This window comes from Vicia villosa, linkage group LG1, assembly GCF_029867415.1.
Source record: "Vicia villosa cultivar HV-30 ecotype Madison, WI linkage group LG1, Vvil1.0, whole genome shotgun sequence".
Lineage (NCBI taxonomy): Eukaryota > Viridiplantae > Streptophyta > Magnoliopsida > Fabales > Fabaceae > Vicia > Vicia villosa.
The window spans coordinates 18,609,394-18,633,812 of record NC_081180.1 but is presented as its reverse complement, the minus strand read 5'-3'; the positions used below and the strand labels follow the sequence as shown (position 1 = coordinate 18,633,812).

General features: G+C 33.7%; 2 protein-coding genes across 2 annotated transcripts; both read left to right on the top strand.

Annotated features, from left to right (window-relative positions):
- Window positions 1-1,077: 1,077 nt before the first annotated feature.
- Window positions 1,078-19,383, top strand: LOC131630145 (brefeldin A-inhibited guanine nucleotide-exchange protein 5). The gene is made up of 33 exons (XM_058900938.1): window positions 1,078-1,515; window positions 1,739-1,811; window positions 1,960-2,203; window positions 2,330-2,451; window positions 2,537-2,595; window positions 4,055-4,112; window positions 4,192-4,276; window positions 4,416-4,616; window positions 4,699-4,757; window positions 4,842-4,911; window positions 4,991-5,059; window positions 6,410-6,532; window positions 6,618-6,671; window positions 6,769-6,857; window positions 7,461-7,557; window positions 7,670-7,768; window positions 7,864-8,055; window positions 8,175-8,285; window positions 8,375-8,559; window positions 9,083-9,706; window positions 9,906-10,323; window positions 10,713-10,952; window positions 11,045-11,168; window positions 11,248-11,396; window positions 11,747-12,103; window positions 13,640-13,806; window positions 13,906-14,168; window positions 14,422-14,600; window positions 14,853-14,969; window positions 16,187-16,323; window positions 16,430-16,787; window positions 17,188-17,283; window positions 18,918-19,383. Exons 1-33 carry the CDS (start codon window positions 1,404-1,406, stop codon window positions 18,978-18,980), a joined length of 5,394 nt encoding a protein of 1,797 aa, XP_058756921.1. The 5' UTR covers window positions 1,078-1,403; the 3' UTR covers window positions 18,981-19,383.
- A 956-nt stretch (window positions 19,384-20,339) lies between these two features.
- LOC131602018 (glucan endo-1,3-beta-glucosidase 5-like) lies at window positions 20,340-22,499 on the top strand. Its single transcript, XM_058873966.1, has 2 exons — window positions 20,340-20,983; window positions 21,197-22,499. Exons 1-2 carry the CDS (start codon window positions 20,628-20,630, stop codon window positions 22,338-22,340), a joined length of 1,500 nt encoding a protein of 499 aa, XP_058729949.1. The 5' UTR covers window positions 20,340-20,627; the 3' UTR covers window positions 22,341-22,499.
- The last annotated feature ends 1,920 nt before the right edge of the window (window positions 22,500-24,419 follow it).

The window sequence follows — 24,419 nt, the reverse complement described above, 5'->3', positions numbered from 1 at the left end:
ACATGTGCGCTTATGTTAAGCATACTATAATTAAAAAAAACTAAATGTAATTAAATGTAAGGGTTAAATAAGTTTTTTTGTCCCTATAAATATTGCAGTTTCATTTTTAGTCCCTCATGAGTTTTGGCAACGGTTTTAGCTGGTTTTGGTAACAATTTTTTTGTAAAAACCGTTGCCTAAAGACAAGAAGAGACTAAAAATGAAAACTGCAATATTTATAGAGACCAACAACTTATTTAACCCTAAATGTAATAAAGTTATATTTAAAATTTCGATAGATTGAATGTGTTTCAAAAAAATATTTTTATAAATATATTATTAATTTGTGCCCTTACGACACATATTAGTTTTTTCCTAAAAAGTTTATATGTCTTTATCCTTTTTGTCTCCATTCTCATTATTTAATATTTTTATTTATAAATAATAATACTTTATATATAAAAAAGATATCATAGTAAAAATTATATTATTTTGTGTGAGACATAAACATATCGAACATAATAACATATATATTTTTCATTTTTTAGTATTTAATAATTTAATTCATAAATATTAATAATTTAAATATTAATAAAAAATATTATAATAAAATTTATATTATTTTATCAGATATATATACACATATAAAATAATATAGAAAAAAATTATTATCGATCATCAAACACTATACAAGATAAAATTGTTGTCTTGCACGATTCTGTCAAGTATTTCTTATGTTACAGTGATTTAATTTTAAAAACTTAAATTAATATATTTTTTTAATTTTTAATTGATTTTTATATTTTAAATTATGTATTATAAAAATAATGACTATTTTTTTTATTTTAATAATTTCTTAATACAATCCAAAATAAAAATAAAAATTTACACTTAAGAAATACGATAAGATAGATAATATTAAAATTAATTTATCTTATATCATAAATTACTGAATTGAAATTGAATAGAATAAATTTATCCTATTTTTGCACACTAAATTAGCTCTAAATTAATTTGTCTTTTTCTTTTACAAAACTAAATTTATTTATTCATTAGAGAAAAAGACAAAATATTATTGCACAGAAGTCCCTTTCTCTTCCAATATTGAATTTTCTTCCAAAACATCAGAATAGCTTAAACACTGGGTAAAAACAATTTTAGACACACAGATCTAAACCTTCAATTTTCTCATTTTAATCTTCTTCCATTTCTCAGATCTCTTTCACTTTCTTCACTCCCAATTCCGATTTCCGCTTCTCTCTCTTCCTCCGCGGCATCCAATTCTCCTCGCCGTCGGAAAAGTCAGAGTGATCTCGTTTCAATTTCTCATGATCCCGATTCACCTCCATTTCTTTGAATTCCGTTTCCGAATTCGACACCGTCGTTGATCTGAGTGTAATTGGTTTCAATTAAGTGATACGAAAATGGCTGGAGGTGCTGCCGGAGGTTTTGTTACTCGAGCATTCGATTCTATGCTCAAGGAATGTTCCGGCAAGAAGTTTCCCGAACTTCAGAAAGCTATCAATAATTATACAGGTCTGTTTCTCAATTCTCTAACCCTAGATCGCTATCGATTTTCATTGCTTTCTTGTTGTTTTGATCTGCATTTGATTGTTTTTGTTTTTCTGCTGAAGTTTCTGCTGAAATAAGATAAGATAATTAATAGCTTCACTGTTCAATTTCTTGTATTGATCTTCAAGTTCATCTAGTTATTAATATATATCACTCATAGTCTCATTGTATATGTTTAATGCTTCAGACATCACCAAAGAGGCTAGCCAGAGAAAGCAGAGTGCAGCCAGTCAAGCTGCACCCTCACCTGAAACTGCAAGGTAAAATGCTTAACATAATAAGCATGACATTGTCGCGTTTCAAATATTTGTACGAGAAGTTTTCTTTTGTTGAGTTGAGTGAAAATGAATGATGACAATGGGTGGATACTTTTAATTTTGACATTTGAATTATTTTGATTTGTACTAGTGTGAGTGAAACTGGAGATGGAGTAGCGACTAGTTCAGAAACTGATCAGTCACAGAAGGCTGAGCAGGTTTCCAATGCCGCTGATCAGGGTAGCAGGCCTTATAGTGGAAATATTATTGAACTACTATCTAAAGCGGGGAATACACTTGAAGGAAGTGATGCAGAGCTTGTTTTAAATCCACTTCGTCTTGCCGTTGAAACAAAAAACTTGAAAATCCTAGAGCCTGCATTAGATTGTATCCATGTATGTGCATGCTTTCTTCATTCTGATCTATATAAGTTGTTCAATTAGTACTTAGAGCAACTATGATGTGAAATTTTACTAAATTGGTAACATGTTGTTTACTCCGTGTAATTACTGTTAATACAGAAACTTATTGCATATGACCATTTAGAGGGAGATCCTGGATTAGAAGGCGGTAAAAATGTTCCATTGTTTACCGACATTCTAAACATGGTTTGTAGTTGTATTGACAATTCATCACCTGACAGGTATGCAAATCACTATGTATGGGCAACACCGACTATAACATATGTTTCTTGTCATACTTATTTATTTTTGAAAATCAACTTGCAGTACTATTCTCCAAGTGCTGAAGGTGCTTCTTACGGCTGTGGCTTCTTCAAAATTCAGAGGTATGTGTATTATGATAGAAATGATTTGATTCTTTTGTTATGCATGTTTGCTGATATCATACGAGCATGCAACCTGTGTTCATATAATATATACATTTCTGTATTGGGTATCTTGCAAACTTGTTTTGTGATAAATCAACACAATTTCTATACCTGCAAATGATTAATATGATGTCTATTTTTGAATGATGTTTTGGCAAAAGGAGTTTAATTTACATGTTTGGGTATTATATCTTTCAAATTTCAATGTTTATGACAATTTCATTCTCAAACATTCCAGAGTGGAAATGCAATGATAACAAAAATTAGTTTCAGCACAATGTATCCACTAGTGTAATTTATCTAAAGAAATAAATAAGAGAAGTTTATTAGTTGTAGAAGTAGTAACATGTTGTGCTAGTGTAATTTATCAAAAGAAATAAGGAAGAGAATTTTCTAATTAGATTTAAATAAACTGACACTGACAATGCAAGTGACTTCTATATAGACATATATTTCACCATTTTGTCATTGTGTAAAGAGGTTTTAGAAGTAGTAATATGATGTGCAAGACGGTTAAATGTGATTGGACGTCTGTTTTACACTGTAATTAGATAGTTAGTCTCAGAATTTGGGTTGGGCCTACCTCAACCCTACAAAATCGGCTTGTAGGGTGAGGATTGCCCCTACTTATAAACACAACACATGCCATATCTCTAAGCAAAGCGAGACTAAATCCACCCCTTCAAAGCCAACACAATGAAGATGGTGGGGGATGCAATGAAGCAAGCCAAAGTGCCGCAATTAAGGCGACTAGGGACGGACTGCAATTAAGGTGGAAGGTCAACACACCCCCTCACACTTGGGCCTTAAATGAGCCCGAAGCGTAGACGATGCGGGAATCCTAACAGTGGAGTTAGGATAGGCTCTGATACCATCTCAGAATTTGGGCCTAACTCAACCCTACAAAACCAGCTTGGAGGGTGAGGATTGCCCCCACTTATAAACACAATACATGCCATATCTCTAAGCAATGTGGGACTAAATCCACCCCTTCAAAGCCAACGCAATGAATGTGGTGGGGGCTGCAATGAAGCAAGCCAAAGTGCTGCACTTAAGGCGACTAGGGGCAGACCGCAATTAAGGCGGAAAGTCCAGTAGTTAGTTATTAAACAATTATAATTCTGTGAAATTTGAGGGTTAGACCTTAGAGTATTGATTCTTCACAAATTTATTGTACAAATTTATTATAATTCTGCATGCATTTGTTGGTTGTGTTTGTGCTATCTTTATACCCTGTCTGTCTGTGTACTAATTTACTTAGGCGCTGTGTTTAGAGAATCATCTTTTGCTACCAGAGGATAATTATTTTATTCTATTGTTCTCTGTCTGTTTTTACTCTCTTTGTTTTTAACAGGCTTATATATTTTTCTCTCTTCCTTTTTATCGTAATATTTGATTTCTCATTTATGTTGTTCAGTACATGGCGAGCCTTTGCTGGCAGTCATCAGAGTTTGCTATAATATTGCTCTAAATAGGTATTAATCATTTCTATTTTGTCTTCGGGGATTGTTATTATCAATATATAACACTGAGGTTCATTGTTTGGATTTGTAGCAAGTCCCCGATAAACCAAGCAACATCAAAGGCAATGCTAACCCAGATGATCAGCATCGTTTTCAGGAGAATGGAAACTGATCTGGTGGGTCTTTCTAAATTGGTTTGTATAGAGGAGATTTGGGTTTTTTACTTTTTATTGAGTTTTTTCCAGTTGAGTCTTGAGCAATTTGACTTATTACTTTTGCAGTAAATTCTTATAGAAATGCCTGTTAAATTTTCAGGTTGAAACTTCATCTGTTTCTGGTGGACATACAATTACAAAGGCAGCCTCAGTGGAGAATTTAACAAAACCTGATGAAACTTCTGTGGGAGACTCAAATGAAAAAGATATGACTTTAGGTGATGCACTCAGTCAAGCCAAAGATGCATCTCTAACATCTCTCGAGGAACTTCAAAATCTTGCTGGGGGAGCTGATATCAAGGTTAATCGATTATTTAGTTTTGTATAGTCCAGTTCCAGTATAAAACTTCCTTATTATAACAAGATTGTATTGTCTTTTGTAGGGCCTAGAAGCTGTATTGGATAAGGCTGTGCATACTGAAGATGGTAAAAAAATAACACGGTATGAATATGAATAATAATTTGTCACATCCATTGTATTGTTTACTTCAACGGATGCTAAACTGTTAGTCTTACTTCTGTCAAGTGGGATTGATTTGGAGAGCATGAGTATAGCACAACACGATGCTTTGTTGGTATTCCGCACTCTTTGCAAGGTCGGTTCACTCTGAAACAATAGCTTTGTAGTTAATTTCATGTGAACGCCACTTATTGTCCATACATTAAATCTGCCAGATGGGTATGAAGGAAGATAGTGATGAAGTTACAACCAAGACTAGGATACTGTCTCTTGAGCTTCTGCAGGTTATACACTGATTTCAGCTTCTGTTACTTGTTAGCTATTAGGTGCAGTGCAGCATAATAATTGGAATATTTGTTACTTGTAGTCATTATTTGCGTGATTGTGAGCCAATTAACTGGTCTATTATTTTGTGTGGTAGACTTGGTTAGTGGTCCTCACATCCAAATTGATCCAAATAAAAATCGCAAACCGAAAAAAATAGAAAACCTCCAAAAACCATATTTTATTGAATGCTTTTGGATTTCTTTGTGAAGACTGTTCAGATCCTTTTTTGAAATCAAAACCCTAAGTCTTAATACTTATTTATTTTATTATAAGTGTAAGATAAGGAATTAGTAGAATACTACTTATTGGAGTACTATACTTTTGTTTTACTATTTATATGTTTCAAACATGATATATCATTGCTACTTCATAATGCTAATTTTTAGAATCTTACTATGGAAGTGTAGTTCTGTATCGGCAAAAACCAAATGAACCGATCAAATCTAAACAACATTCAATTGGATAACATTTTATTTAAGGAAACAATCCAAGCCGAATAATTGCTATCTTCTGGACATATGATTTTATTATGGAAGTGTAGTTTTGTATGCCTGTGGTTGGACCAAGGTTGTCAAAATCGGGATCTTGCATAAGATCAAGAGGGGATGGTAAGATCGTAAAATATAAGATCATAACTAAGATTGGAAGATCCTACTTGATTATTTTTGTAAGATTGAGAGGGGGTAGCAAGATCGCAAAACATAAGATCCTAACAAAAATCGTAAGATACTACTTAAACGGAAAATAATGCTACATATTTGAAGTATTTCTACATGATATTTTCGTAGGCAAGTGTATTCGTGGAAAAATGGACGGTGCCAAACCAAAATTGTTGCACATTTGTATCTTGTCATCCTTCTCGGGTTGTAATGGTGGTGGCCGAAAAATGGCCGATTGTGGCCGGAATTGGCCAATCGCACATAATTATTGGTTTTACTATTTTTGTTCACAACCTGACTACCACACACGATTCTACTTAAGATCTAGATCGTTGGGGGTGAGTGAGATCGTATAATCGTAAGATTTTAAGATTTAGATTGTGATTTTGATAACCCTGGGTTGGACTACTCTAAACCACTTCAAGGAGGTGTTATTATTACACATTCCATGTGGCTAGTGGTTATATATCATTGGCTTCTGCAATGGGATATGGTTCTGTTGGATCATGGATGAAATGGCCCGTTGTATCAAATATCCATTTCTCGTAGGAGCAAGAGTGACAAAAATAATGTTGTTCAATCGAGCTTTGTTCGTTTGAGGAGTTACTATCTTGACTATTCAAAATTACACTTTTGTTTTTGTTTCAGGGTTTGTTGGAAGGAGTTAGCCACTCATTTACGAAGAACTTCAATTTTATTGACTCAGTGAAGGCATATCTTTCATATGCGTTGTTACGAGCTTCAGTTTCACAATCCCCTGTCATATTTCAGGTTTTGTAGTGCTGGATTTATCTTTTATGCAGGCATTTAAGGAAACATATGTACAATTTTCAATATCAATCTTCTTTCATGGCAGTATGCAACAGGGATATTCTTGGTGCTGTTACTGCGATTCAGGGAGAGTCTAAAAGTATGCAAGTCATTTTACAGATTTAACAGAAGCTTCTTTTTGGAGAAACATTGTTAAGTTGACGTGTCTTGTTTCTACACTACTCTGTTGTTTTCAGGGTGAAATCGGCATCTTCTTTCCACTGATAGTTCTTAGACCTCTGGATGGTTTAGAATTTTCTGTCAACCAAAAACTCAGTGTTCTTCGGTATACATTCTTTTCAGTTGATTAGAAATTTCATGTGCTGTGGATACAAAATTCTGCCAATGAGCCTTATTGCTAGTTGTTTGTCATTCTTTTTCCATTTTATCTTTTGAGTTTTTTTTAAACAGTACTATTTATGACACCCTGAAAGGCTGAAACCATGCTATACAAATTTGACTGGGAAATATTCTGCTCAATTAACTACAAGATATATTCCTTTGATACTATTAAATTATTAATAGGTAGTTTGTTATTAAAACATAAGGAATACCATCAAGCACTTTCATTAGGATCTTATTTACAAGCTGGGGATAAATGAATAATAGATATCAATTTACCAATATGCGTGAGAGTTTTATTATTGTATTTAGTACAATTTTAGTAATTTTTTCTCTTTTTCCTCTACAGATTTGTTGCTTTATTTCCTTTATTAGAAATTTTCTTCCTGTAGTATAGCTCTATTCTAGATTCTAGAAATGTAATTATCCGCATGAGTGTATGTAATGTAAATCATTTCTGCAATTCAAACCAAGAAATAACATGAATTGAGAAATTACACAAAGTGATTCTTTCAAGTTTGTTAATTTGGTTTACTGGGGTTTGCAGGATGTTAGAGAAAGTATGCAAGGATCCACAAATGCTTGTTGACATCTTTGTGAATTACGACTGTGATCTTGAGGCGCCAAACTTGTTTGAACGAATGGTATAAGCTGACATTGATTTTTATGATATTGTAGACTGTATTTAAATTAGTTAAGTCCTCTTTGGCAAATATTATTAGTTTGATCTCCATCATCTGCCAATTTAATGAATAGGTTACAACTCTGTCCAAAATAGCTCAAGGGATTCAAAATACTGATCCAAATTCGCTTGCTGCTTCTCAAACAGCTTCAGTTAAAGGTTCATCACTTCAAGTAGGTAGCTGTTGCCTTTTTCATTGAAAATCAATAATTCATTGATGACTTTTTGATAGTGTTGCGGGTTGACTTCATTATCTTTATCTTTACAGGGTCTTGTGAGTGTTCTTAAATCACTGGTTGATTGGGAACAATCACATAGGGAATTGGAAAAGTTCAAGAATAATAAGCAAGAAGGGGCTTCGGGTGAAGATTCTTTTGAAATAAGATCCAGGGAGGATACAACTAGTGAGTTTGAGAAGGCCAAGGCTCATAAGTCGACATTGGAGGCTGCCATTGCTGAGGTAACAGATCATATGTTCTTTTAGTTTCATATATTTAAAGTAAAATTTGTTTTAACCTTTCCTAGCGTAATGATCAAATTATAATCATGGACTGACTTATGGTTTTAATAATCTCTTAGTTCAACAGGAAACCGAACAAAGCAGTGGAATATCTAATTTCAAATAAGTTGGTGGAAAACACACCTGCCTCTGTTGCTCAATTTTTGAAAAACACCCCCACTTTGGATAAGGTTGTATTTGTCATCTAAAGCAATTTTGTTTTTGATCTTTAACTACATTCAAGTTTGGTATGTAATATAAAAATGTTGGTTGTTTTCAGGCTACAATTGGTGACTATTTAGGTCAACATGAAGAGTTTCCCCTAGCTGTGATGCACGCTTATGTAGATTCCATGAAGTTTTCTGGAATGAAATTTGATACCGCTATCAGGGAGTTTCTTAAAGGATTTCGACTTCCTGGGGAAGCTCAAAAGATAGATCGAATCATGGAAAAGTTTGCAGAAAGGTAATGGTTATTTTGTATGTCCTAGTTGCCTTTGATTCACATTACCTTGGCAGGTTTTTGTCTGTCTTTAGAATTATGATTGAGCATATGGATATATGTACCATATGCATAACTAAGTGCTGAATTTTGATTGATAGTATGCGTGTTATTATGCTATCATAGTTATTACTATTGAGAAGCCAAATTTAAGCTTTATCAACATGTATATTTTATTTATCCTTGGTCCAAGTCAATTATTAATTTCGTTGAACTTGAACCGTGTATGGAAGAAAGTTTTTTTGACTTGTCCATAGTATTCCTCTTAATTTGGGATTAGGACATGTCTGTGTTTTTTTTTATCTTAGATGTAAGAATATGGTTGATTTTCAATCAAAATGATCGGCATATATTTGATGAACAGTATATTTTATGCTTATAGTTTCTGCACATAATTCTTTGTACACATCATAGCCATTCTAATGTACTGATAATTATGCCTTTTTGTCCTAATAGCAATGTCTTTTGTGTATGTTGTCTATGTCAGATACTGTGCAGACAACCCCGGTCTCTTTAAAAATGCAGATACAGCATATGTTCTTGCATATGCTGTTATTATGTTGAATACTGATGCTCATAACCCAATGGTGTGGCCTAAGATGTCCAGATCAGATTTTGTTCGAATGAATGCTAAGGATGATCCTGATGAATGCGCGCCTAAAGAACTTCTAGAAGAGATCTACGATTCCATTGTCAAAGAAGAGATTAAAATGAAAGATGACCCATCTATTATCGGAAAAAGCAGCAGACAAAAGTCAGAAGGTGAAGAAGGACGTCTTGTCAGTATTCTTAACCTGGCACTCCCCAAAAGAAAGTCATCAGAAGATGCTAAGTCTGAAAGTGAGGCTATCATTAAAAAAACACAAGCTATTTTCAGGAATAAAGGAGTGAAAAGAGGAGTTTTCTACACTGCTCAGCAGATTGAACTTGTAAGGCCCATGGTAGATGCTGTTGGGTGGCCGTTGCTGGCTACTTTCTCTGTAACTATGGAGGAAGGTGATAATAAGCCTCGTGTTATTCTGTTGATGGAGGGCTTTAAAGCTGGCATACATATTACATATGTGCTCGGAATGGATACCATGCGTTATGCATTTTTAACATCTCTGGTCAGGTATGATATTTTCCCACATCATCTGTTGACCCACATCGTCAAAGAATGTTACTTTTACAATTAATGAATCATTTACTTTTATTCTTTTTTAATATTCTACAAAGTATTGTGCCTTCTGCATGAAAATACATCATGGAAAATTGATGTTTGACACTGTCAACTTGACTATGTTCAATTATTATTTTTGTTGACAACTCAGGTTTACTTTCTTGCATGCCCCCAAGGAAATGCGTAGTAAAAATGTGGAAGCTTTACGGACACTATTAGTTCTTTGTGACTCAGACATGAATGCCCTTCAAGACACATGGAATGCAGTTCTGGAATGTGTTTCTCGCCTTGAATTTATAACAACAAATCCTGCAATTTCTGCCACTGTCATGCATGGGTCAAATCAAATCTCCAAGGATGCTGTTGTGCAGTCTCTCAAAGAATTAGCTGGGAAACCGGCTGAACAAGTGTTCATGAATAGTGTTAAACTACCCAGTGATTCAATTGTAGAATTCTTCACTGCACTCTGTGGCGTATCTGCCGAGGAACTAAAGCAAACTCCAGCTCGTGTTTTCAGCTTGCAAAAGCTTGTTGAAATTAGTTATTACAACATGGCTCGTATACGTATGGTATATCTTTTATCAAATAAAATTGCTCATATTTGCTTCACAATTTGATGTTTCTTATCTTATAAATTGCTTTTGGTGGGTTTTAAATATGAATCAAAGACTCGGACACTGTCAAAACGGCTAATGTAAAAAACATATGGCACAGACCCCGCCGCACATATATTTATTTATTATAATTATATGAAATATTAATATTAATATTATTGTTAAAAGATTTAAATTGAGCAATTTATTTATTAAAAAATTATAAAACGATATATAATATAGTATTTGACCTTTGTTTATCCATCTACTAAAGAAAATGCTAAAAGCATTGTTATCAAATTTAATGTCTCTAACTAGCAGCTCTGACAGCTCGCAGCTCTGACAGCTCTAGTTATGTTTTTCAGGTATGGGCTAGAATCTGGTCTGTTCTGGCAAATCATTTTATATCAGCTGGGAGTCATCATGATGAGAAAATTGCCATGTATGCAATAGATTCTTTAAGACAACTTGGTATGAAGTATCTGGAGCGTGCTGAACTGGCCAATTTCACTTTTCAAAATGATATTCTCAAACCATTTGTTGTTCTTATGCGGAATAGTCAAAGTGAATCCAAAAGGAGGTTAATTGTTGATTGCATTGTTCAGGTCTAGTGGGCATTAACTTTGACTCTCCTTTAACTTGTGTCAATATCATTGGATATATTTACTAAAATTCAGTTAACTGTTGCCCATTGCAGATGATAAAATCTAAGGTTGGAAGCATAAAGTCTGGATGGCGTAGTGTTTTTATGATCTTTACAGCTGCTGCAGATGATGAATTGGAATCAATTGTTGAGAGTGCATTTGAGAATGTTGAACAGGGTAGGAATAAGTTTCTTTGATCTTATCATTTCAATTTTTGTTGCAATTATGGTGTATCTAACACATTGACTTTTTACAGTCATTTTAGAACACTTTGATCAAGTAGTGGGAGACTGCTTCATGGATTGTGTGAATTGCCTCATCAGGTTTGCTAACAATAAAACTTCCCATCGGATAAGTTTGAAGGCTATTGCACTCCTGCGGATCTGCGAGGACCGTCTTGCAGAGGTTTGTTGGATTATTAGTTGGAAATTGCATTTTTACAATAGAAGATTGTGTTTTTTTCTTCTCGAGATTCTGTAAATTAATATAATGGGTCCTACCCTTTCCTAGACCCCACTGCTGTGAGTTTTTATAACCACAGCCATTATGTTTAACATGCTAACCCTTGACTGAGATATATGTTTGTAATATGTTATACAATCCCATATCTTTCCCTTTATATATGAGATCTTAAAGTTGGGAGATGACAAAATGTTGGAAGCTAAACTGTTTTTTTCTTTAAAACTCAAAGCTTAAAAGATAAACTTTGGCTTTGATATTGCTCGTTCTCTAAGAAATTTCATTTGTTTGTTAAGGGTCTTATTCCTGGAGGTGCTTTAATGCCCGTTGATGCTAATTCGGATGCAACTTTGGATGTGACTGAGCATTATTGGTTCCCGATGCTGGCTGGTTTATCTGATCTAACATCGGATCAAAGACCAGAGGTCAGAAGTTGCGCACTTGAAGTCTTGTTTGATTTGTTGGATGAAAGAGGTAGCAAGTTCTCTTCATCATTTTGGGAGAGTATTTTCCATCGAGTTCTATTTCCCATTTTCGATCATGTGAGACATGCTGGAAAAGAAGGTTTTGTTTCAAGTGATGATGATTGGTTTCGTGAAACAAGCATACATTCCCTTCAGCTGCTGTGCAACCTTTTCAACACATTCTATAAGGTAAAATAAAGATCTAAAGCAATATATTTTTTCTAATCTTTAACTTTGATTTCTGATTGGTCTAGTAACCTAACATTAGTATATGTGACAAGGTATATGACAGCTGCCAGGATCTATCGTGAAATTTTGCACAAAACTTAAGTACCACCTACAAGATTGAAATATAACTGGGGACAACATTGAATTTTCTTCTAAACTTCAATATCTTGCAATAAATTCCGTTGTTTCATGCAACACGGAGACGCCGATTAAAATATTTTGAAGAAAATTTGGATTTGTCCCGCAAGTTTAGATTTTTAAGCTTTTGTTAGTATAGTTTGTGATTCTAAAAGTGGCTTGGCTAAAATCTTGTGACCCCTCTCTGCCCATGTGGGCTGAGCTGTCCTTTTAGTGACTCTAGTGGTTGAATATTGATTGTTTTCCATAGCTCTTGTTCAATACTGATGTTTCTCGATTGCCTTTGTTGACAAGAGGACAACTTGTCGCTGTTGCGCTGGGCGTGACGAAAAAACTGCAGAGAAGATGAGAGGAAAAGACAAAAAGGCCCTTGTTTTTTATCTCAAAAAGATATAAGTGCTCTCGCCTTTTAGTCATTTTGAAATGTTTAGGGTTTTTGACTTCACAACCTTTCCCCTCTTCCCTTTCGTGACCTCTTCTCTCCTCTGTGAGACTGCAATCTTTCTTCTACTCTGCAACCGTTGCTGCCATACGATTCTGGCCATACCTTCTTATGTTCTCTGCCCTACCAGTTTAATGTGGGAACATCAATAGTTTAATGTTTGATACATGCCAGTTTTTTAATTAAGTTTTTTTTGTATTGGGAAAGGTCCAAGTCCCACGTTGAAAAAAGAACCAAAGATAAGGCTTGGAAAGAGTTTATAAAGAATAGGTGATCTCACCGTACAAGTTGGTTTTGTAAGAATGAGTTTAGCCCAATTGAAGACCTAAGATGGTATCGTAGCCTATTATCAAGCCATCTTACCATATTATCGATATACCTAACCAAATAGTTTTGGGTGTGAGAAGGGTGCATTGGAAAAGCTCAAGCCCCACATTGAACATAGATAAAGCTTAAAATGAGTTCATAAAGAAAATATACCCTTCACCTTGCTAGTTAGTTTTGTAAGGATAAGTTAGGTCAAATATGAAAAGAAAGTTTTGAAAGAATGATTTTGTATAAAATGATAAAAGAGCGTTTATCATTTACCATATTTTTAATTTTCGGAATACTATAACAATATAGATTATATTTGAATAATTTGTATAAGCCTTCCAAACCCCTCCTCCAATACAATTTTTTAGTTCTTTCAAATTAGAGGGATTTTGGTTTTTAAATAAAAAATTCCCCTAAATCCCTCTATTCTTCCCTTTTTTAAAAGCTCTCCCCTCCAAACTCTCCAACAAAGTCTTAAGTTTCTTGGATTTGATGCATCTATTTTCTACATTTCTTTAATCAAGTTATATGGATTTTGGAAATTTATTTACCTAATCATTGTTAAAATTTCAAAGAGTATTCACGGGGAATTTCGCTTACAGGAGGTTTGTTTTATGCTGCCACCATTGCTGAGTTTGCTGTTAGATTGTGCCAAAAAGACAGATCAAACGGTGGTCTCAATTTCACTTGGTGCGCTGGTGCATCTCATAGAAGTTGGTGGTCATCAATTCAGTGATAGCGACTGGGATATGCTACTTAAAAGCATAAGGTAAAATCCTCCCCCCACCCCCCTTTCAGTTTTCTGAAATTCATTGTAGTTATTATTATGGTATTAACAAAACTACTTTTCTTGAATATTATTCTCCAGAGATGCATCATACACAACACAACCTCTAGAGCTGCTTAATGCTTTGAGCTTTGAAAATGTGAGAAATCACGGAGGCATTATTAGAGATTCCGAGGCCAATGGAGGTGACAGTGTAACCATAAAGTCTATTGACAATGAGGCAGTGGGTGACCACCAACTTGATGCCAATAATAACGGGAAATTATCCCCTCTTGCATCCTCGAATGCAAATGCCGATGGAGTTGAAGGTTCAGTTTCACAGACAAATGTAGATCAGTCTGAAGGTTAGAGTTCTAAAGTTTTAAGTTGATTGCATGTTTAAGCATGCTCCTTTCTCTAGTAGGATAACCGAGAAGCAGTATCAATTATCAAAATAAATCATAAAAGTCAAATGGCAGATTGTAATTTCTAACACCTCAATGGTTGGACTTTTGAACTTATGATGAAAGAAAAATGAAGTGGGAGCTCTGCATTAATTGAAACTGGAGAATAAGTGAATGTCACCGGGGAAACTAAGAAGATTTATAATTGTTTCAGGTCTTCCATCTCCATCAGGAAGAACTCCCAAAGCTGCAGATGAGGGAGGCCTTCAACGGAGTCAAACCTTAGGTCAACGGATTATGGGAAATATGATGGAGAATATCTTCCTTCGAAATCTTACTTCAAAATCGAAAAATCCTATTTCAGATGCTTCTCCACCATCTTCTCCAGTTAGGGTATTATGCTGTCTTATAGTGGCAATATAAAGGCCTGTTTGGTTTTAGAAAACATTTTCTGTTCAATTATAATATAAAAAGCCACATTGTTTTTACTTCATTTCTTGTTTTTTATTGTTATCATTGTTTCATACTTCAAAACTTCAAAACAAAGAGAAAACTGAACAAAAACTGAAGCCAAACAGGCCCTAAAGTTTTTTTCTTTTTTGTGGATAATTGCAAGAATACATTCCTTATTTTACTCTATTTTAGGTTGCTGATACTGTAGAGCCTGATACCAAAGATGAGGAGGAGAGTCCGTTGCTTGTAACTGTCAGGGGAAAATGCATTACACAATTATTGCTTCTTGGTGCAATTGATGGTATTCAGGTTTGTATACTCAGTTTTCTGTGATTAGTATCTTATTTTCAGGTTTCTCTAAGTTCATGTATGTAAGTGAAAAAAGATAGGTAATCTGGGTTGGCTTTGCAGCCAACTATTGTTTTTGCTCAGCCTTCTCCCTCTCTTATAAATGGCCTTAGAAAGGCTAGAGTGCAAGGAAATGGGGGAGAGTGTAGTTTGAATCCCATCTGTTTAATTTTACTAAGGAATGTCTGCTTGAGTTGGCTTTGCAGCCAATTATTTTTTTTGCTCAGCCTTCCCCCTCTCTTATAAATGCCCTAGAAAGGCTAGAGTGCAAGGAAATGAGGGAGAGTGGAGTTTGAAACCCGTCTGTTTAATTTTACTAGGGGATGTCTGCACTCTGCAGGGAAAGTTTTAGAACCCAACTCCTAGCTGTAGCATCGATATTTTTTTTTTTTTTTAATGAGAGTTTGATGGTTAGATGAAAGTTCTTATCCATTGCAATCTATGAAGCTCGGACACCTCTAGGAGGAGTAGGCGTTTCTTGGTGTCTGACACTTGTATGACACCCGTATGACACATGTCGGAAAAATCAAACAAATGTCCCAAAAAAACATTTTTTCTTTGCTTCAGCACTTTTTGATTCAATGTCCGTTCAGACAAATTTTTAAAAATATTGTTTTTTTCTTTGCTTCAACACATGTTATACATTATTTTGGACAATTCTCAGTTCTCACGCATCTAAAAAGATTGAACATGTATTGAATCAATGTTATCAATAAAAGGTTAAAGACATTAAGTTTGATTAGAATATTTTTAACTTTTTTTGATAATAGATGGATAAATGAAGATCAAATACTATCATAGGTGTAGTTGTGTCGGTGTTCTATGTTTTTGTCATTATCGGTGTCGGAGTGTTGTGTCGTGTCCTGGTGTCCGTGTTGGAATCTGTGCTTCATAGGTTGCAATTGCAATGATTATTGTCACTGTTCTGTGTTATCAGTTAGCGTGTCAAAGATATCTAGCTTCACTTATTAGCATTATATTATTTGCAACTGTTGGTATGATTGTTGCAGATTCAACTTATCTAAAACAACCTCTATAAATCTCTTCTCTGTAATCAAATCAGTAGATTTTTCTCATTTTCAATCACTTCCTATTTCTCACTTAGAATCTAATAGTTAGTAATGGAGATAGGGAGATTCAAACGATTCTCTAAAATTTTTTTTCCTAACTATTTGCAGAAGAAATATTGGACAAAGTTAAAAGCACCTCAGAAGATTGCTATAATGGACATTTTGCTGTCTTTGTTGGAGTTTGCTGCTTCATATAACTCATCTACAAATCTAAGAACTCGCATGCACCAAATTCCTGATGAAAGGTAGTAAAAAGCTTGATATGTATTTGATTCTTTTAATTAATCAATCTTGGAATTTCTCCTCTTCTTGAATGGAGGACTTGAGCATCAACAAATTATTATTGGACAGGCCACCAATAAATCTTCTTCGGCAAGAATTAGCCGGTACTGGCGTATATTTGGACGTCTTACAAAAAGCAACTTATGGGTTTGAAGCAAACAAAGAAAATGAGTTTGAAGAAAACAAAGAAAAATCTCTAGATTCTGATAAACTTCAAGATGCTGATTCTACTACACCAGACAGTAGCTCAAGTATTACTCAGCAGTTGGATGCTGAAGAAAAATTAGAAAGGGTAGCTGAGGAGAAACTGGTGTCTTTCTGTGAACAGGTGCTCAGAGAGGCATCTGAACTCCAGTCTAGTACTGGAGAAACAACTAATATGGATATTCATCGTGTCTTGGAGTTGCGTGCTCCTATCATTATTAAGGTACAGACTTATCCAGCAAGATAGTATGTGAAAGTTTTAGGAGGGAGTTGTCATGTCATATTTGTAAATTAATTGGGTGGTTGTGCCACATTCTTGGTTTTCTGTGCCCTTTTTGTGTTTCTTTTTTTATTATTAGTTATTATTATTATTATTATTATTATTATTATTATTATTATATTTCTTTTTTTTTTCCAAATGCTTTGGATACTAATACTATACTCTTTCCATCTAACTTCTTTTTTATTACTGGTTTCTTTTTCTATAAAAAAAAACCAAAGGGATTTTTAGCTTAGTGTTTTTACTTTCTTACGTTACCATTCAATTGGAAAAACTCATTACGGCTTATGTTTTCTGTTCATCCCTGTGTTGATAAAACTGTTTGTTATCCTTGCTATTTTAGGTGCTTCAAAGTATGTGCTTAATGAACAATAAGATCTTCAGAAGACATCTAAGAGAATTATATCCTTTGCTAACAAGACTAGTTTGCTGTGAACAGGTAATTTCTTGTTTATTCAACATTTCAGGGCTAAATTTAGTTGAAAATTTTGCCTGCGTAATGACTGCTTGAGATATAAGGAAATGATAGCTACCGCATACTTCTTCCGGTCTTAATTATAATAAAAAAAAACTTACTTTCACTAATTATTGGTCATCTCCTCACAATATCAAATACTTAATAGTATGAGAATATTTTTGGAACAAAGGCATTAAGAACTATCCAATGTTCCATCAGTTTATTTTTTTCGATGTACTTTCTGGAAAAACATTAAACATTTTTTAAACTTTTAGTTGGAAAAGTAGCTTTTGCGATTCTCCAGCTGCTGCTCTATGCATGTCTTCCATTGGTCATGTGATTTCAATAGTTAAGAATATTGGTTTTGTATGTACATATTTGGTACATTCATTGGTTAATATTTAAGGCAATTGTATAATACATATCTTTGGTGGCACATATACTGCATGCAACCCCTCCTAGCCGGAAAAGACTATTATTGCTCTACCAACTACTTATTGGAATTGGTAGATGGTCAACAACTTAACACGGACACAAGTCTAGATATTAAACCCAGCCATAGACCCAGGGACGGACCCAAAATTTTTATTATGTGGGGGCGATACAAATAAGTTAACGGTGTATTTAACATAAATCTCTTAAATTTTTTTTAGATATGAATGATAAAGAATAAGACAATCTTTAAATTTTTATTAAGGGTATATAATAAATAAACTCATAAATTTATATTATTATAATAATAAAAAATAATAAGAAAATGTATATAATAATATTTGAGATATAATAAAATATTAAATACAATTATATAAATTAGTGTATTGATAAAACACTTAACTGCATGACTAACTGTTATTTCAAAAATCAATATATATCGGATCTTGGTGGGATAAATATTTACAAAATTCTTACATATACTGACTTTTATAATTGTGGTTGTAATAGTGTTTAATATATTAGACATACTGCTAATGGTAATGAAATTTTAGTGGGGGCAGGGGCCTACACCTAGGTGTATGTAGGTCCGTCTCTGCATAGACCGGACCTGTATTTAGGTTTTACAGCTGCTACCCCTCTAGCATCATATTGTCAACCTTTCTTTGTAATATTTTAGTAGAATTTGTTTATCTGGATGTGCATCTCCATTGGAAAAAGGAAAATGCTAACCAATGTTGTAACAGTCCTCGCACCACCGGCAAAGGTTTCAGAAACATTTTTTTTTTTGGAATAGCAATTTTTTAAATGATCATTGCATTTAATATCATATTTTCAATACAGTTTCTATTTCTTGATTCTTTTAGAATAATTACGTAGTGAACCGTCTGGATGTACTGCTTTTATATGCCAAAGATCATTTAGTAGTATTTCATACATAAATTATATATGTTAATTAATTACATTACTAACTTTTCTTAATATACGTAAAAAGCGTCAAGGACTCCTATAAATAGTGACAGAGAGAGTAGTTTTTTCCAGTTGAAGTGATTAATACCAATAGGCAATAGCCACTAATAATTCGAGATATTGGATTCTAAATATATCGTGCTCACTTTTTTTTGGGGAGTGGGTGTTTGAAAAGAGCCTTCTCTGATGAACTGATAATCCTTTGTTTTGATCAGATGGATGTTCGGGGAGCTCTTGGTGATTTATTCCAAGCACAGTTGAAAGCTCTTTTACCATAACTATCTGGTAATTCTGCTTTTAGGATACTCAAACAAATTCTTCAGCACATTGCAGATGTCAATTTTAGGTGGCTTGGAAAGAAGAAAGATTATAGTCTCTTGTATTAATCATTTAATGAATATTTTGTGCTGGCACTAACAGTTTTGTAGAAAGTCAATAGAAATATGATTTTGGTTTCATCCTCGCCGTGACGTGCAATTACTCGCTTGCCCTTAACTCCATTTGCTTGTGCATTATTTGGAATAGCTGAAGGTTTGAGTGAGGTTTTCAATCAGGCATTTGTTGTATGATAATAGCCGTGTACCATGTGAAACCCTTGTGTGTTTCATTAGGAGAAATTTCAAATATTTGTCAATTATCACATATTCATAGTGTATACAACACAGGGTAGCTTTGCCTCTATTTTTCCTTTGTCTTACTTTTTATGACATTTTCAATCATACCATTAAATTATCTTACTCACGCACCTTGTAAGTTTGTGATATAAGCATTTTCTATTGAATAGACCTCGGTGACGCAGAATCAAGACTGAGTTTATGACTTGTAGAAAAAATGTCCATTCTATATTATACTGTCATTCTTTGCAATTTATGTTTTTCATTTTTTGATCTATGTACTGTACAGATCATGAGTTCTAAGATATATTATGGGAAGACTAACAAAGCTGATGAGAAAAATGTTCATGGAAATGTAGGCTGAATTCTTAGGTAATATTTTAGGCTGAATTGATATCTAAAAGAATTGGCTAGTGTATAATTTTAGAGGTTTAATTAGTGATTTATTTTGTCCAAAAGAAGTTGGGGTTTTTTTATTTGATCACGTCTATAAGGAAATTCGACTTGACATTACGAGGAAATCAACTTATTCTCAAAATTTATCTAATAACTGAATTAAAATTTTAATGAGTAGATGAAGTTCGCATTGATAATATTGTTTTAAGATATAAATAAGTGTTGACTATTCTGTTATAAAGATTTAATTATTAAAATTTTTACTGATACTTTTTTTATTCAACTGGTATAATAAACACTTGGGATACAGTATTATGATCCAATAAAATAAATCTATTTTCTTTAAAATTTAAGGTTTATTAGTCATCACTATAAGGATGAATTAAAAAAATTGCTTTAAACAAATATAAAGATTTTTATTTATAGATTTTCTAAAAAATTGAAGCTAATGTCCATATGTTTGCTATTATATCCAAGTGTCCTCACTTGAGTCGTTTATATATATATATATATATATATATATATATATATATATATATATATATATATATATATATATATATATATATATATTAAAATCCTAATGGAGTAAGAAGCAATTGAAAATAAAATAAACATCTGAATTTTGAGCTGCCTTTTAGTTTGATTCTACCTTTCTTTGCTGCATCGTTTTCCCTCTCCTACAACATACGCATTTTCAAGTACAATAAAAAAAAAAAACAAGATTATGCCTTGGTGTCATCAAACGGGTTTTGGAATCAAGTGCTTGGTTGAGTTTTCATGCAATTCTTTACGTAACTTTCTACTAAGAAAAAGGACCTTATTTTTTTTTCAATCTTTTTTTATTCAAGAATCATCATCTTCATATACATGGGTGAATGTTGGGACATATAGAACTCAAGGAAAAAAAACAATATGGAATTCCATTTCCAACGTTGTTTTAGTACATACTTTTTATTGGCATTTTGTATACTAAGCCAAAGTTTCACAATAGGCACCCTTGGTTTTGCTTGTAACTGGGGAACCATTACATCACATCCTCTTCCAGCTCAAATACTTGTGAAGCTTATGAGGGACAATGGAATCAACAAAGTGAAGCTGTTTGAAGCTGATCCCATGGCATTGAAAGCTCTTGGAAATTCTGGCATTCAGGTCATGGTTGGCATACCTAATGACCTCTTGGACACAATTGGTAGCAATGTTAATGCTGCTATCGCATGGGTCGACCAAAATGTTTCCACTTACATATCCAAAAATGGCGTCGATATAAGGTACTAATATATTTCGTCTATCTCAGTTGCAATCTATTTTATTCATTAAATAATTGATGTATCTGGTCTATACTGATGTTTCAGTCTATAGTGATGTTTCTGATGTATCTGACCAGATACATAGGTATAGACCAATGAACTAAAAAAGTCATTTTTGTTGCATGCAAATGAAAAATTCAGTTGTAACAAACCAACATTATGTAAAATTCACAGGTATGTTGCAGTAGGTAATGAAGCTTTTCTAAAAACTTACAATGGAAGATTTGTGCAATCGACATTTCCAGCCATAAAAAACATTCAAGCAGCCCTTATAAAAGCAGGCCTAGGAAGACAAGTTAAAGTGACAACCCCTCTAAATGCTGATGTCTACCAAAGCGACACCGGTCTTCCGTCCGGTGGAATTTTCAGACCAGACATTCAAACTCAAATGATGTCAATAATCAAATTCCTCAACCAAAACAATGGCCCTCTCACCTTCAACATCTACCCTTTCCTAAGCCTCGACGCCGATCCTAATTTCCCTAAAGAATTCGCTTTCTTCGACGGTTCAGCTGCCCCTGTAGTCGACGGTTCAATAAGTTACACAAACGTTTTCGATGCGAATTTCGACACACTCATTTCAGCTCTCGAAAAAAACGGTTTCGGCTCAATGAATGTCATCATTGGAGAAGTTGGTTGGCCAACAGATGGAAACTCAAATGCAAATATAAAAAGTGCTCAAAGATTCAACCAAGGACTAGTCAATAGAATAGTGAAAAAACAAGGCACACCTAAAAGACCAACCCCACCTGAAATCTACATGTTTTCCCTTCTAGATGAAGATCTTAAAAGCATAGACCCTGGCCCATTTGAAAGACATTGGGGAATTTTCAACTTTGATGGATCCATGAAATACCCTTTGAATCTTGGAGGTGGAAAATCACTTGTTGGTGCAAAAGGTGTTAGATATTTGACCAAACAATGGTGTGTTGTTTCATCACAAGCTAATGTTATGGATCCTAATTTTGCACAAAGTGTGAGCAAGGCTTGTACTTATGCTGATTGTACATCACTTGCTCCTGGCTCTTCTTGTAGTGGCTTGGACACAAAGGGTAATGCTTCCTATGCTTTTAATATGTATTATCAAACGTTGGATCAGAGGAAAGATTCTTGTAACTTTAGTGGTTTGTCTGTTATTACCAACATTGACCCTTCACCTTCTCAAGGTAGATGCCATTTTGAGATCATGATTGATATTGGGAAACATGAAACTAAGTCCACCACTTCTTCTTCTGCTGCAACAAAATTTGGATTTGAGTACATGATGGTCATGTTGGTATCAAGCTTCAATATCATCGATTTATTTCTATTTATGTAGTTTTATTTGATTTGTACATAGTGGGTGTGCCATGTTCATCACTCAGAGAGTCGATTTTTTTATTTTTATTTTTTTGGTTTTATTTATCTCTAGCATGACATAAATAAATAAATATATGGTTGAGCTCAATTATTATTTCGAGTGACTCAAATTTTAATCCTAAGTTCAAATTGTGATAATGTTATCTCAACTTGTTTTGGTTTGTTGTTTGGTATTGTCAAAATATGAAATTATTGCAATCAAGTGTGTATAAGATTAACCACTTACTTTTGTAATTGTTGGTACACAAGGTTGAAGATGAAGATAAAAATGAATATGAATATGAAAGAAGAGAGAGAAAAGAAAAAATGTAACAAACTCTTAATTGTAAAAATACAGTTATGATTTCACGGTAACAAACTTGTTTAAGTACATAAAAATTAAACTGCCATGTAGACACAACTAAAAATATGTTAGGTTAGGCTAACAGTTAAGAACAACTTCTAGAAAAGCTTCTAATTATCAACTTCACTGGCTATAACTTCTGACTAACAACCTCAAAAGCTTATCACTCTAACAACAACTTTTGAATATGAATTACTTCTAACACCATCCTTTAATTCATATTCAGCTAATTAAACTCTATAACACTAATTCCATCCCTCAAGTGGATAAAATGTTCAGCCTTTATAGCTTTAGTCGGAACATCAACAAGTTGTTTCTGAGTGCCACAGTGTACAACTTCTAGCACTCCATTCTGAAATCTGATTCCTTAGAAAATGATACTTTGTGCCAATGTGCTTGTTTCTTCAATGCAACACCGGATTCTTGGTAAGACTTATAGCTGATTTGTTGCCAATCAACAACCTCGTAGGCTTGCTCACCTTAATCTTTGGATCTTGCAATAAGTTCATAAGCAGAACAACTTGACACACAGACAAAGTACATACAATGTACTCAGCTTCACAGGTTGACAAGGCAACCATAGGTTGCTTCTTGGAGCACCAAGAAATGAGACTTCCTTGATACTTGAAGAAATATCGAAAACTACTTATTTTTTCAACTCTGTCTTCCACACCAATCCGAGTCTGAATATCATATTATCTCTGAATCAGATTTAGCACTAGAAAGGAATAAAACTCCATACCTCAGATTCCCCTTAATATACCTTAGTATCCTGACATCAGCTTGGAAATGTGACCACTTCGAATTGTATATATATATATATATATATATATATATATATATATATATATATATATATATATATATATATATATTGCATCGAGCCAACCAACTGTTTAAAAATTGTAGCATCTACATCATCACCCTCAGCATCAGAATCCAACTTGTGATTCGTCTCAGCAGGTGTGATTGCAGTCTTGAATCAATAAGCATACCATAATAAACACATTAAAAATCAACAAAATCAAAAATCAACAACTGAGAAAATCTTATGTATTAGAAGAGAAGCTCACTCATTTTATAAAAATAACTCAAAGAAACTTCGAAGCTACCAAGGTAAATCAACAGACATCAAACAAGAATCGTGAATCATCCATTAGAAACTTGGAAACATAGATTAAACAACTCTTAAGATAGATGATTGCTCAATATAATGTAGGATTTATTGGAAACACTCTCGATAATCCTAATTTATTGGAAACACTCTCGATAATCCTAAGAATGAAAGTTGCAATGCTATTAGTTTGAGAAGTAGGATGATATTCACAATGGCGGGCATTAAACGTCAGGAGATGAAGTCATATGAGGAGGTTGAGAGAGAAGTAGAAGCCAAAACAATTGAAAATTAGAATTAAGAACAATAACATGATTGCCGTCATCAAAACACGGGAGATTGGTGAACCAAATAAGTGTGGAAGAACAATAACTTTTATTTGTAGATTTTTGATGATGATAATATAATTAAGAACAATTATATACAACCATGACCATATGAAGCAAAACTAAATAAATCATCATATGCACCAGAGTCAACAAGGTAGACCACATAGACCTCAAGTCTAAATGATCATTTGCACTAGAGTCAACATGTTTAACCAAATGATCATATATACCTAGATAAAAGAATTGATTATA